At 37.8% G+C, this 15,083-nt stretch overlaps 1 protein-coding gene across 1 annotated transcript in view; it reads right to left on the reverse strand.

The window, feature by feature from the left end:
- ca8 (carbonic anhydrase VIII) overlaps positions 1 to 9,079 on the reverse strand; it is a 29,086-nt gene extending 20,007 nt beyond the window's left edge. The window contains exons 1-2 of the mRNA XM_022667705.2: positions 8,534 to 9,079; positions 720 to 911 (exon numbers count right to left, since the gene is read on the reverse strand). Of these exons, the coding sequence (XP_022523426.1) occupies positions 720 to 911; positions 8,534 to 8,606 (265 nt within the window). The 5' untranslated portion in view covers positions 8,607 to 9,079. The remainder of the gene's footprint in view (positions 1 to 719; positions 912 to 8,533) is intronic.
- Between the last annotated feature and the right edge of the window lie 6,004 nt (positions 9,080 to 15,083).

Genomic DNA, 15,083 nt, shown 5'->3' on the forward strand with positions numbered 1-15,083 from the left:
CATTTGCGGAATTACAGTTAGTCATAAATAAATAAATAAGGAAAAGAAAAGTGACCTGCAGCCTCTCTTGAGAGTAGAGGCTTTTCCTGGCAGGGGTGCTGAATTTAGCACCATAGTACTACCTAAATCTGCACCCCCACCGTTAAAAGCACCCCCTCTCTGCAGCGTGTGTGCACCATCTTCTTGATAAAAGCGGAAATAATTGCTTAAGCTAACTTTACTCAGAAACGTGCTCAGAGAGGGGGTGCTTTTTTGGCGGGGGTGCAGATTTCCCCACATTATATTGGGTGGGACACGTACAGTACAGCCAATAGAATAGGACTCTCTGTAGCAAATTATGACACACTGCCTCAACTGCTGGTGTGATGATCTGAGGAGCATCACATTTGACAGTAGGTCTCCCCTACTGTGATATGGGCACCCTCTTTCCTCTAAACACATGGGTTTCCTCACACACAGCAATGGTTTTCCAGGAAATTTTCTGCCAGATTGCATAATTTCCTTGGCCTGTCCAGTCACCAGGTTTATAATTTTTGGAAGCAGCTTGGTTTCCAGCTTCAGCAACCTACAAGTGTAGAGCAGGATCTACAGGTACAGCTGCAGCAACATCTGTGGGTAAATGTGCTGCAGGACACCATACAGAACCTGTAGTCCTCCATACCCAACCGTATCTCATCTTGAGATAATTGTTATTGTAATCTTGTAATCATTGTTAGTACCTGATTTGGATTTGAGCATGATCCTCACAGTGTGGCCGTCGTTGACGACCTCACAGTCTCTGCAGACCACGTAGTTGGGGGTCAGGCCGACATCCAGCAGGCCGGGGTCATACCGGGCCTCCCTGGAGTTCAGGTTAATGGGGGATTGGTTATCTCCGTTAGCTTCTGGAAACAGTAGACCCCACTCTGCACCTACAAACCCATAATAATTTAGGAAAATATTATAGATCAAAACTAACACACAGAGAGCACAAAGAGCAGTAGTGTTGATGGTATTTGAACTTATGACTTCCTGTTGTTTTATAAGCAGGCAGTTAGACAGTCACTCCACTCTATATCTGTGAAGGTTCAGAACATTTATACATTTATGAATCTAGGAAAGACAGGAAAGGTACATTTACTCAGAACTGTGTTTTTTTCACGTAGCGTAATTTACCTGCTCTATAACAGCCCTATAACAGCCTATTAAAGAAGAACTTCAATGTGAAATCAATTTAAAGTGTAGTGAAACATGATAACGAGTACAAACTTTTGTCAAAACAGCCCACCTCCGTTTGCCCACAGCATACCAAATTACATCGCTTTTAGCCAATGATCCCAACTGGCTTACAATGCTAGTGATAGAGGCATAGCATTGACCATGCAAAGACACAGCAAAGAACATTTTTTACACCTTAAACAAGCTCAAGTTGGCTCCACACTTCATTGGTAGAACTCTGAGGGCCCTGAATTTTAAAACGAGGCCCTAAGAACTTGTGCACAGATAGAAAGTGCACATACAGTACCTTCAGCTAGGTTTCCGAGCACCGCCTAGAAAAAGTAGAGGCCCACTATCAATGAATGTCTATTTTGTGGTCTATTTTCATACATAAGGTGCACCGGAATATAAGGCGCATTAAGCGACACTAGTAAGGATGCCTACATTGAAGTGAGTAAGGGTGCAGCCATGTTTCTCTTCTAATAGGGAAGCTGCAGGAAGCGCCTAAGTAAACAAAACTCTTATTCTTAAAAAATTTAAATTCTTTCAAATTCAAACGAGCACTGAATGTGAATTTACACAAAGTTCTGTCTGAAAACTGTCTGTCTGTTTATTTGTGTGAATAAAGCACTTCTGTTTATTTACAGTAAGCGTAGATTTTCACTATTTTGTCTAAGGATGAGTTTTCAATGTTTCTATAGCACTAAGGCTGGGTGCAGCAGCATTAGCATTAGCCGCTAACCACAGCGCTAGTGGGACCTAAATTATGCCAGAGAACACTACACTGAGCGCTAGCCTGTGTTAATGTAAGCCAAGGCACTATCAGCTAGCGGTTCGTCCCACGTAGCTTGTTTTAACACAGCAAACACGCAGAATACAGTCCAATATACTCACCTCTAAATGGCGAAAGAGCTAGCACTGTGGTTAGCAGCTAACGCTAATGCTGCTGCACCTAGCCTTAGTGCTGGAGAAACTACACTGAAAACTCACCCTTGTAACACTGTACTTCAGAAGAGTGGCTTTACTGCTTCTTAATACCTGACTGGTAAAATTCATGAATAAGGCGCACCGGATTATAAAATCATAAGGCACACACATCATTTTTGGGAAAATTGAAGGATTTTAAGTGCACCTTATTTTCATGTTTTACTTCACCCCAAGTCCATTTCACACCAGATTGCTCCTTTAAATGTAAATAGATCATAAGTTCAAATCCCAGCAAGGCCTTAGTGATCCACTGTCTGTCAAAAGCCTCTCAGTCTGGGACCTCATGTGACCTGCTCTAGCCTGCAGATGGGGATGAACAGTAAACAGACTAACCACAGGCTGAACATCTTATGTTCACAATATTTAATCAGTTTCAGCTGCAGATTATTTACTGATGTTTTTGAGGATCAGATCAGTAAATACTGCTGATCAAAAGTAGATTTAAAAATTAAAAATGAGGGTTAGAAAAATTTTACATTAAACTTACACTACACAAAAGTTAACTAAGTTACTAACTAAGTTCTGGTCTATAATAATAAAATGTTATAGCATCTCTATCTGGTATGCTCCTTCTCGGCCTTGCTCTGGGTGTGTTGTTGCCTTGTGTTTGATGCTGAATTTAGTTCTCTGAAGGTCAGAGACACAGATTTCTCTTTGTTTGACCCTGAGAGACGCTAAAGCTGGAGCTGCTATGTTCTAATGTAGACTTTAGTCCAGTTCTATGCTCTAATACAGGAACTAAATAAAGGCTGACGGGCCCCAGGGTTCCTCGGTCATTAGAGCTGGGGATCCTGTGGGACTGGGAGACCCCCGGGAGATTCAGGATGTGCTCATTTCCTCATTTTCCTCCTGACCGTACTGCTGACTTTCACTTTTCTCTCATGTTCTTTTCACACTTCAGCACAATGTGTTACTGGCATTATTAGTAATACTAGTAGCAGTAGTAGTAGTAGCAATAATAGTAGCATTTATAGGTGTAGTAGTTGAAAACGTATTAACAATACTATTAAAAACAGTAGTATTTTTATTAATAGTAGTTAAAAGTAGTGGTTAAAGGAGTAACAGTAGTAGTAGTAATATCAATAGTTGTAGAAGTAATAGCAGTATTATTAAATAGTAGTAGTATTGGTATTAGTATTAGTACAAGTAGTATAGTACAGTAGTAAGACGAGGAGAAGAAATAATAGTAATAGCAGCACCAATGGTAGTACAGTAAAATGATGAGTAATAATAGTAAAAGTACACACAGTAGAAGTAGTAGTAGTAGTAGTAATAGTAGCAGTAATGTCAATAATAGAAGTAGTACTACTCTTATAATAGTACATTTACCACTGCCACTATTAGTCTTACTCTTTTACTTGTGCTACTTTTATCTGTGCTTTTATCTACTACTTTATGTTTTGCTACTTTTAAGCTTCCTGCTGTTCCTACGTTTTCTGTAAACTACAACAAAAACTTATTTTTGTGTTACTAAAACTTAAACTTAAATAATTATTTATAATTTCTATACTACCAATACTTTGACACCAAGAAATTATATAAAACAAATTATATTTGGTCTAAAATTGCTTCTACTACAACTAAAACAATTATCACCACCACTACTACTGCCACTACTAGTAGTATTACTATTATTACTGGTACTACTACTATTTCCACCACCACTACCACTGCTACTTGAATAATAAAATATATATAAATATATGTAAAAAATATTATGTAAAATGTAATTCTAGAGAAAAACTCTAACAGTAAAGTACAAAAAAATGTAGTAAATACAGCACTCCATGTGGGAGATTCCTAATTACAGTAACTAACTGTAAATATCAACAGCAAAAAGCTGTAGATATTGGAAGATCAGCTGTGTAGTGGGGGACACTGGTAGTGTGAAGAAGGTAGTCCTACTTCCTGCATATTTTTTTATTTTTGTCCAAAAACAAAAGAAGTTAATCACTGAACAAATTGCTAAAGTTATTTTTCTAATTATTACATAAAAACGTATATAATTCCGAGGCTCCTGTCATTATTTATTTGCATAATGGGCATGACCCCTGCTCAACAGTGTGTAGTCTTTCTCACCATGGCTACCTTCATTTATATTTTATATCATGGTTTTATCAACTGCCCGGCCGCAGTGTTGTAGGTCATAAGAGTTACCATTTGCTTTATGGCAAAGTGTGTCTATTTTTGCTCGCAATATGGCGTAAACTCTACCTAAATAAAGTGCAAAATGTTTTTCAGATTTATCAAGCAGGTTCCATTGGCTGTATAAAGCAGTATACAGAACTGCAGTATATAATACAGTAGAGGCATTGTAAAATAACTTTAACATGCTGGAATTCAGTGTACAATAAAATACCAAAGGTCTGGAGTCTTCTGGAAGACGCAGGAGTCTACCGTATATCAATAACGGCTCACTGATGCCCACAAGTCAGATAAAATCTCTAAAAACCTAGAACGTGCACGCAAGCGACACACTTTTTCCCCCCAATTGCGTGTATGAAAGAGAAGGAGAGAGAGAGAGAGAGAGAGAGAGAGAGAGAGAGAGAGAGAGAGAGACGCTCCCCTCGTGTGCACATTCATAAAGTGCATGCAAAACAGAGAGCGTTCTGATTGGCCTGTTCTCTGCAAAGAGTCTGTGAGTCAGCCAATAGGTTTTTAGTGTGGGCAGGCAGTGTTTTTTTTTTCCCTGCATCATGGCTCACATCAATACTAATTTCCTCTCTCACTACTCTAAAGTATATCCACATCTGGTAAAAGTAAAAAACAATGCATGTCTTGCCCACTGTACAGTTCGTAATAGTGATCTCAGCAATACCCACAGGGGACTAAATGATTGCAAAAGGCATGCTATATATGGGGGGGTAGGTCCAGGTTCGGGGGTACCGGGGGTACCTCCCTGAAATGAATTTATGCAACTTGGGATGTCTGAAATACTGTTCAAATAAATTGTAGCAGGTGCACTGAAAAATAACCATAAACTATTGTAATATTTTACAGTAGGGGTGTGCGATATGGCTCTAAAATAATATCACGATATTTCAGGGTATTTTTGCGATAACGATATACTTGGCGATATAGGAAAACTAAAATAATTCATTCATTTCAGGAATATAGTATAATAGCATAACAGAATAATCATAATGTGGCAACATAAATAATATAGAATAAAATAATATAATGCAGCAAATAATATTGCAGAATATTTAGTGCATGCATATAAACTGCAAACTAAAACAATTATACAATAAATACACCTAAAGCTTCACAGTAAATAATAGACTACTTTTAAGACAGAACAGCCCTATTATCACGATATGGATTTTTAATATCATGATATTTCTGTGTCACGATATATTGTATACGATATAATATTGCCCACCCTTATTTTATAGTGCTCTTTACAATGTCAATGTATTAAAGATGCATCGTATTTCCATGTTCATTCTGAAACTGAAAGCACCCAATGACCCACTGCTTCTTCAGAACCATGCTGTGCGGCCGATAAGAAGCCAATAAGAAGCCATGGAGGAGGAGGAGGAGGAGGAGGAGAAGGGGGGGGGGGGGGTTGTTTGGGTTGTATTATAGAGGAGGTTCTGTGTTTTCATTGTTGGTTTTCCTGTTTTTGACAGAACTCTGCTTGTCTTGGCTCACCTGAAGAGGAGAAGCCTGAGAGCTCGGCTGTGTGTTTAACACTAAATCAGACTGGGGCTGTTATCTGTTATTCTCCTGACCGACATCCGTGACAGACTACACACACTCACACACACACACACACACACACACACTCACACACTGCGGTGGACTGACCCATACAACATACACACACACAGGCTGTAAAGACCACAGATTTGAAATAGCATTACACTCTTTTTAGTGCTCTGCTCAGTAAACACACACACACACACACACACACACACACAGTGCACTGTAAAAATAAAGTGTCCATTGTACTAAAGCGCTATAACAACAGTGTGTATGGACTATTTGCTGTTGGTTTAAGGTTATAATAACTTACAGGTCATCAGTTTTGTTATTGAGCTCATTAGAACCATATACAGTTCTCTCACAAAAAGTATTGTATCAAAAGATCAAAAGATCAGTTGAACATGAGACAAAAGTTCGGAATGTCAGCTTTTATTTCCTGGTACTCACATGCAGATTTAGGGCCCTCTCTGGTGAGAATGGGTAATAGCACCGAACATGCGTAAGAATCATTTTAAACTGGGTGGGTGTGATGCTCCTTTCAGAGCAGATCAATCCAAGTTTCCCCTTCTGAAGTCTCCATTGCTCCACCAGTTGCTCGCGATCAGTAAAAAAACTGAGCCAGATCCTCTTTTAGAGGCTGTACGTGTGATTTAAGTACGTAAAAACATGTGACGTGGCCAGAAGAAGAAGAAGAACTCACACGAAAAGCGACCCAACTAAAAACCCCAGTTTTTAGAATGAATATATTAGACTTAGCAGGGATGGTTGTTTCAGCACACTGGTACCATTAAATGCAATATTTTATCCATATTCTTCTCCACACAGAAATGCATCTGCTTTCAGTTTAGAAACTAAATAATACCGCTTTAAGTAGTAAGTAAATAACATTTAGTACTAGGTGGCAAAGCCCTTGCATGCAGTGACTGCCTCAGGCCTGCGACCCAAAAACATCACCAAGCTATTGCATTTTTCATTTGTGCTGCTGTTCCAGAAGCTGCATTCATCACCAAAGCCATGACATTACCTGCACCATGCTTCACAGATGAGCTTGTGTGCTTTGGATTATAAGCAGTTCCTTTTTTTTTTTTTTGCAAATTTCAATTTGGCATTCCGATTTTTGTTTGTATACCTTCTCATTGTCCACCCTGTCAGTGTCCATTCTGTCACTGTACACCCTCTCTTTGTCCAATTTCTCATTGTCTACCCTGTCACTCTTGGTCCTCTCATTGTCCACCCTGTCATTCTCCATCTTCTCACTGTCCATCCTCTCGTTGTCCTCTCATTGTCTACCCTGTCACAGTTCACCTTGTCACTGTCCACCCCATCATTGTCTACCCTGTCACTATCCATTCTCTCAATGTCCACCCTTATTGTCTGCCCTGTCATTGTCCACCCTGTCACTATCCATTCTCTCAATTTCCACCCTTATTGTCTGCCCTGTCATTGTCCACTGTCACTGTCCACCCTGTCACTTTCCAACCTCTCACTGTCTACCCTGTCACTGTCCACCCTGTCACTCTCCATCTTCTCACTGTCCACCCTCTTGTTGTGCTCTCATTGTCTACCCTGTCACTCATCCTCTCATTGTTCACCCTGTCACTTTCCATCCTCTCAATGTCCAGCCTCATTGTCTGCCCTGTCACTGTCCACCCTGTCACTCTCCATCTTCTCACTGTCCACCCTCTTGTTGTCCTCTCATTGTCTACCCTGTCACTCATCCTCTCATTGTCCACCCTGTCACTGTCTATTCTGTCACTGTTCACCCTGTCACTTTCCATCCTCTCAATGTCCAGCCTCATTGTCTGCCCTGTCACTGTCCACCCTGTCACTCTCCAACTTCTCACTGTCCACCCTCAGGTTGTCCTCTCATTGTCTACCCTGTCACTCTTCATCCTCTCATTGTCCACCCTGTCACTGTCTATTCTGTCACTGTTCATTCTCTCACTGTCCACCCTGTGACTGTCCATTCTGTCACTGTTCACCCTGTCACTTTCCATCCTCTCAATGTCCAGCCTCATTGTCTGCTCTGTCACTGTCCACCCTGTCATTCTCCATCTTCTCACTGTCCACCCTCTCATTGTCCTCTCATTGTCTACCCTGTCACTCTTCATCCTCTCATTGTACACCCTGTCACTGTCTATATTCTGTCACTGTTCACCCTGTCACTGTCCACCCCATCATTGTCTACCCTGTCACTATCAATGTCCACCCTTACTGTCTGCCCTGTCATTGTCCACCCTGTCACTCTTCACCTACTGTGCATCACAGGAAGTAAAAAGTGAAAATATAAAGTGATTAAGCTGTAAAATATGATTACTTTAGTCTAAAGTCTTATAAATATGATCAATGACCTTATGTAATCTTAAAAATGTTTAAAACCCAGGTAGCACTGAATTCTGATAATGATACAGATGCTAAATAGAGCGTAATAGTTATTGAACGATTTATAGTGGATAATAAATACTGATAATTTGATTATTATTTACAGTAAAGTTCAATGAGTCTGTTCTGAAACTGGAAGTGTGTTAATGGGTGGGACAGTGCAGCTCATGTTTCTCCCAGAGAAAAGCCAGTATGTGTGTGTGTGTGTGTGTGTGTGTGTGTGTGTGTGTGTAGCTGAATCACTGAATGAATTCCTTACCTTCCTCATAGCCCCAGTCCAGCTCGTCTTTTCCCGGGATGTAATCGGACTCCTCGATCACACTGTCTGCCATGCTGATGGATCCAGAGCCAGAACTTTCACAACTCTCCCTCTCCTCCCTCTCAGAACTGACCCGGGATCTGCTGCACCACTGCTGCTCACACTGCACCCATACAAAACACTCACATACACACTGCTACAGTCTCCTCACAATACACCACACACACACCTATACACACTCCCACTGTCTGATCAGGACACACTCACACACACCACTGCTCTCTACTGATGTCTCTCTCTCTCTTTTACACACACACACCCTCTCCTGACTCCTCCTGCCTCTCTCTCTCTCTCTTCCTTTCTCCCCACCTCCTTCTGTCTCTCTTCCTTTGCACTCTCTGTCTTTGTACTTTCTCTCTCTCTCTTTCATTGACGCTCAAACACTCTCTATTCTCTCTCCCTATACTGTATTTCTCTCTCTGTCTAAAACATGTTTCTCTTCTCTCTTTCTAAAGTGTGTATCTCTTTTCTCTCTCTCCAAAAAGTGTCTCTCTCTCTCTCTATATATATATATATAAAAAATTGTGTATCTCTCTTCTCTTTCTGTCTCTAAAAATGTGTGTATCTCTCTCTCTTTCTAAAGTATTTATCTCTTTTCTCTCTCTCCAAAGTGTCTCTCTCTCTCTATATATATATATAAAACAATGTGTATCTCTCTTCTCTTTCTGTCGCTAAAAATGTGTGTATCTCTCTCTCTTTCTAAAGTATTTATCTCTTTTCTCTCTCTCCAAAGTGTCTGTCTCTCTCTCTTCCTAAAAAAGTGTGTATCTCTCTTCTCTTTCTGTCTCTAACAAGTGTGTATCTCTCTTCTCTCTCTCTTTCTAAAGTGTTTATCTCTCTCTTCTCTCTCTCTTTAAAGTGTTTTTGATCTTTTCTCTCTTTCTCTCTGAAAAAAGTGTGTATCTCTCTCTTCTCTCTTTCTCTCAAAACTATGTATCTCTCTTTCAAAAGCATGTATCTCTCCTCTATCTCTCTCTAAAAATTATGTATATTTTCTTTCTCTCTCTAAATGTATCTCTTCTCTCTTTCTGTCTAAAAACTATAAATCTCTCTCTCTCTTTCTCTGCAAGTTTTTACACACACACACACACACAAATACTCACAAACAAACAAAAACACACACAGTCAAAGACACACAAAGAAGCTCACATTCTGATTGGCTGAAACCCATAAGTCTCTGATCTCTTAGAAAAGACTCATAGTTTGGCCTTGTTAACAGTCTGACCACACATGCTGGACTCACACACACACTTACACACACAATGGTGTTAGTGTTTAAAGTCAGAGCAAAGTTAACAATTTCCTTGTATAATTCTATATTAACTACTACTACACTGTAAAATGTTTATTGTAAATGTTACAGTAAGTCAACAGCAAAAACATTGCCAATAAATAATTATATTACTGTATATCATCGAGTGTCCAGTGAAAAACACTTATCTACAAAACAGCAACTTAACAGGAGAGAGAAAAAAAACTTGAAAACTTTCAGTGAAAGTCAATTTAAAAAGAGTTATTTCTGTTTTTTTTTTCAAGAGTTTCTATTGGTCTGTTCATCAAGAAATTTTGGCACAGTGTAAGGGACAGTTTGTCTGGTCAAATTATGTAGTAAACTAAAAATCAACAAAAATGGAGATAAGTGTTTTTCATAGGACAGCGATGATATCTACAATAGTAATTTACTGTCAGTGAATTACAGAGGATTACAATTTTTCTATTGTAAGTTTTGGCATAAAATACATTAACATACTGAAATTATTCTTTACAATAAACATTTGTACTTTCAGTGTTTAAAGTTTTTATTTGCCAGTGCATGGAGAGAGAGAAGAGAGATACATAGTTTTAGAGTTAGAGAAAAGAGATACACACTTCTAAGAGAGAGAGAGGAAAGAGATACACACTTTTTTAAAGAGAAAAAGAAGATACATTGTTTTTTGAGAGAGAGAGAGAGAGAGAGAGAGAGAGAGAGAGAGAGAGAGAGAGACAGGGAGAGAGAGAGAGATGAAGAGAAAGGCCTTATACAGTATAAAAAGAGACTGAATAGAGGGAGAGGACCTCTATTTCTCTATTTCTAATTCTCACATGATTATTTGTATTGAAGAAAAACTTCACAATCTAAAGTCAAATACTGTAATGACTGTTAAGGTAATTTACTGTTTAATTAAACTGCGTTTGTAGCTCAGTAAAAATGCATTAAAATATTGATTGTACATGTGTTACAGTGATCTGCCACATGAGCACACACACACTAACAAGATAATACTGCTAATATTGGCATTTAATTTACTGACAAAATGTATTTTATCTCAGAGAGACCTTTTAGTTAATAACAGGATCCTATGATGGAAAGTTGCTATTATAATAGAATTTGTGTGTGTGTGTGTGTGTGTGTGTGTGTGTGTGTTGTCCCATTGTCCCAGGTGAAATTGTAAAGGGCAGTTGAGCTCAATGTGTTCTGTAATCCCTCTGACCCACATTTACTAAAATTAAAAACTCATAATTGTGTAATTTCCCTCTTTCTCTAATGAGCTGTTAATTGGGTCGTTTTCCTCCCTAAAGGTTATAGTTTTACTACAGCACGAGATCACACTCAGATAACTCATACTAATCACAACCACATATCTAACATCTTAATGTGCACTCCTTTCAAATATCAGAAATAATATATGGCTTTTGCGCATGTGTATACCTGTATCTATAGTGCTATATAAAAGTTGAGAACCAGTTTACATTTAATGTTTTCCTTTACTCATTTTCTAAATTGTAGATTAATTAAAAAGACATGGAAACATTTAAGGGACACATATGGATTTATGTGGTAAACAGTAAAATAAGCGTTTATCCTCCACATGAATCCCCTGATCTAAAGCTGATGAACTGAGATGATAATTTGAGGTGATTTAAGTGGGATGAGCTGGAGCTTCACAGCGTGAAGAAAAAGCAGCAGCTATTGTTCAGCACCTCCAGAAACTCCTTCTTTCAAGACGCTGAGAAAAATATTTCAGGTGACTCTCCCTCATGAATACACTGAGATTAAAATCACACCAAGAGTGTGCAGATCTGTCCTTAAATATAAATGTGCTACTTGTAAGAACATATTCTGATTTGTTTAACACTTTTTACAGAAAAATGCTGCATGTGTTCCTGTAGAGCTTTAATATAGACGTCAATATTAAATTTACAATGTAAATTTGTGGTATATATATATATGACAAATATAAATATAATACACACATATATATATATATATATATATAGAGAGAGAGAGAGAGAGAGAGAGAGAGAGAAACAGAGAGAGTACTTCCAATTAATAATCCCATATCAATAATCAAATCATCAAATCAGTTCTCTTTAAAGCCTTCATATATAAAGCATTATAAGTGTATATGAAGACATATAAGTGTATAAATATATTTAAATAAATATAATATAAAATAAACATAACTGTCTAAATTAAAAATAAAAAGTAAGAATAACAAATTTGCAAAAATGTAGAAATGATTCATATATATGCCCATGCTGGTGAAGCAACTTGGTCTCACTGGTACAACATATAATAAGTGTGTATATAACATAAGTACATGTAATTACACTTTTGTATATATTTAAAGGTGAAAGAAGTGAAAGGAATAGGATCTGTCTGAAGGTGCAGCGCTGGCCTCTAGTGGACAATATAAAACACAGCACAGCTTTTAAAGGAGTGATTTTATACATATTAATAAAAACATGCATTAAAAACCTGATCACTATTAATAACACACATTTACTCTCAGAACACTTCACATTCATTATGATGAGTGTCTACACACCCCCATCTATGGACACACTCTCAGTCTTGCTGATACCTATAACACTATTTTGCACTAGTAGTTCATTCACAAGTTCATTCATCTACTGTTTACGTATCTGTCGCACTGCTAAATTTTAATTATTATATAACTGTGTATTTGCACTTTCTGTATGGCTGACATCAGTTATCCTCACTTTATGCACATCAGCTGGTGTTCACTGTATATTGTGTTCAACTGCACTACCTCCATTACACACACACACACACACACAAGACTGTACTTTTATACTTTTCATTTAATTTTTTTATTTCATTGTATTTATATGTATCGTTATATTTTATCTTTTTGTAACTTTGTGTACTATACATACCTGCTGCTGGATGCCTAGAATTTCCCCTTGGGGATCAATAAAGTATCTATCTATCTATCTATCTATGAACTAGTGCTGTCAAGGTTAACAAGTTAACACACAATTAATCTGTAAAATTAAACACATTCATTATTAATACATTAATCACATGACAACAATACATAAAACACATTAACAAAGCCTGGTAATGTATAATCGGTTTCATTCAGCCATGTAAACACAGCGTCAGTACTGTTCCGAGGTCAGTAGGTAGATTACTTTTTATTTAGGATTAAACAGGGCTCATTTCTATAGCAATAATAATTGTGACACAATATTTAAAAAATGTGATATTCATTTTCAACACATTTTCAATATTTGACTTGCATCTTGCATATCATTTGTTTTATTTTAAATCCAGTGTGATGGAATGCAGGCCAAAATCACAAATTGTCATTGTCTCACTGTACAAATATGTATGCGCCTAACTGTACTGTATCGACCAAGTATACTGTGATATAAAATCTTGTGAAATAAAATTTCAATGCTGAAGTATGGGTTAAATCACACACACACACTGCTTTTGAAACAATGAACCACATCATCCTTATCTCTCAGTTAGAGAGGTGTTGGTATTCAAGGCACCCCTTTAGAATGTTTTCTGTCCTATTTGTCTGACAGAAGTTGGTGATATTGTGAAAAACTCCAGCAAAATCGAAATCACCCACCTTAGCTTCTGTAATATATTTGCATTGTACTAAAATACATTAATATTCAATGGACATATACAGTGGTATGAAAAAGTCTGGGCACCCCTGATCATTTTTATGATTTTTCTTTATAAATCATTGGTTGTTTGGATCAGCTATTTCAGTTAAATATATCATACAGCAGATGAACACAGTGATATTTGAGAAGTGAAATGAAGTTTATAGGATTTACAGAAAGTGTGCAATAATTAATTAATTAAACTAAATTAGGCAGGTGCATAAATTTGAGCATCCCAACAGAAAATTTACATCAATATTTAGTATTTACTCTTTCTATAGCTTCCAATCAGATTCTGGCTTCTGGTTAAAGGTAAGCTTTCATCCTACAAAACATGGTCTTTGTTTCTCCTAAGGTTTCTTCCTCCTAATGTAAGGGAGTTTTTCGTTGCCACTGTCACCACAATTATTGGCATTACTGTGGTGCTGCTCATAAGAGGCTTACACCAGTTTTCTCTGTAAAGCTGCTTTGTGACAACTTTTGTTGTTAAAAAAAAGGCTATATAAATAAATTTGAATTGAATTAAACATTGTTTTCAAGAATCTGCTGATATTGACTGGAATCCATGTGATCCTCAACTTTAACAATATTCCCAGTTTCTGCACTGGTCCCACAACCCCACAGCATGATGAACCACCACCAGATTTTACTGTGGGGAGCAGTAAAGTGTTTGTGTTGAAATGCTGTGTTCTTTTTCCTCCATGCATAAATAACTGCCCTCTACATAATTTATTCCAAAATGAAGCTGGCTTGCCTAAATGTGCTTTAGCTTTATCTTTACCTCAAGCGACTCTGTTTGTGGCGCAGAAAAGGCTTCTTCTGCATTTCTCTCCCATACAGCCTCTCCTTGTGTAAAGTGCACTGAATAGTGAATAGTGAACGATGCACAGTGACTCCATCTGCAGCAGGATGATGATGTAGGTGTTTGGAGCTCTGGAGGTCTGTGGGTTGTCTATCTTCTCCTCTGTTTATCTGAGATTTTTCTTGTTCTGTCACTTCAGGTCTTAACTTGAACTGTGTCTGTGGTTCTTCCATTTCCTCACTCTGTTCCTCACAGTGGAAACTGCAGCTGAAATCTCTGAGATTTGAGCTTTTTGTATCCTTACTCTAAACACCATGATGTTAAACAATATTTGAGAGTTGTGTGTTTTGAGGCTCCCATGTTGCTGCTCTTCAGAAAAGATGCAAAGAGGAGGAAAACTTGCAATTGGCTCCTTAACCCTTTCTTATAATTGGATTCACCTGTGTATGTAGGTCAAGGGTCAGTGGGCTTACCAAACACATTTTGTGTTACAATAATTAGTGCTAAAGATATTCAAATCAATAAAATGACATGGGTTTGGTTTAAATTTGGTTTAAATAATTATTGCACACTTTCTGTTAATCCTATAACTTCATTTCACTTCATATCACTGTGTTCATCTGCTATATGATATATTTAACTGAAATTGCTGTTCAGAACAACCAATGATTTATAAAGAAAAATCATGAAAACAATCAGGGGTGCCCAAACTTTTTAATACCACTGTATGCAGCTGAAACAGGGAGCCGAGTGCATCCCAAATTTATAAACTTTAACATT

The sequence above is a fragment of the Astyanax mexicanus genome, chromosome 18, assembly GCF_023375975.1.
Source record: "Astyanax mexicanus isolate ESR-SI-001 chromosome 18, AstMex3_surface, whole genome shotgun sequence".
Taxonomy (NCBI): Eukaryota; Metazoa; Chordata; class Actinopteri; order Characiformes; family Acestrorhamphidae; genus Astyanax; species Astyanax mexicanus.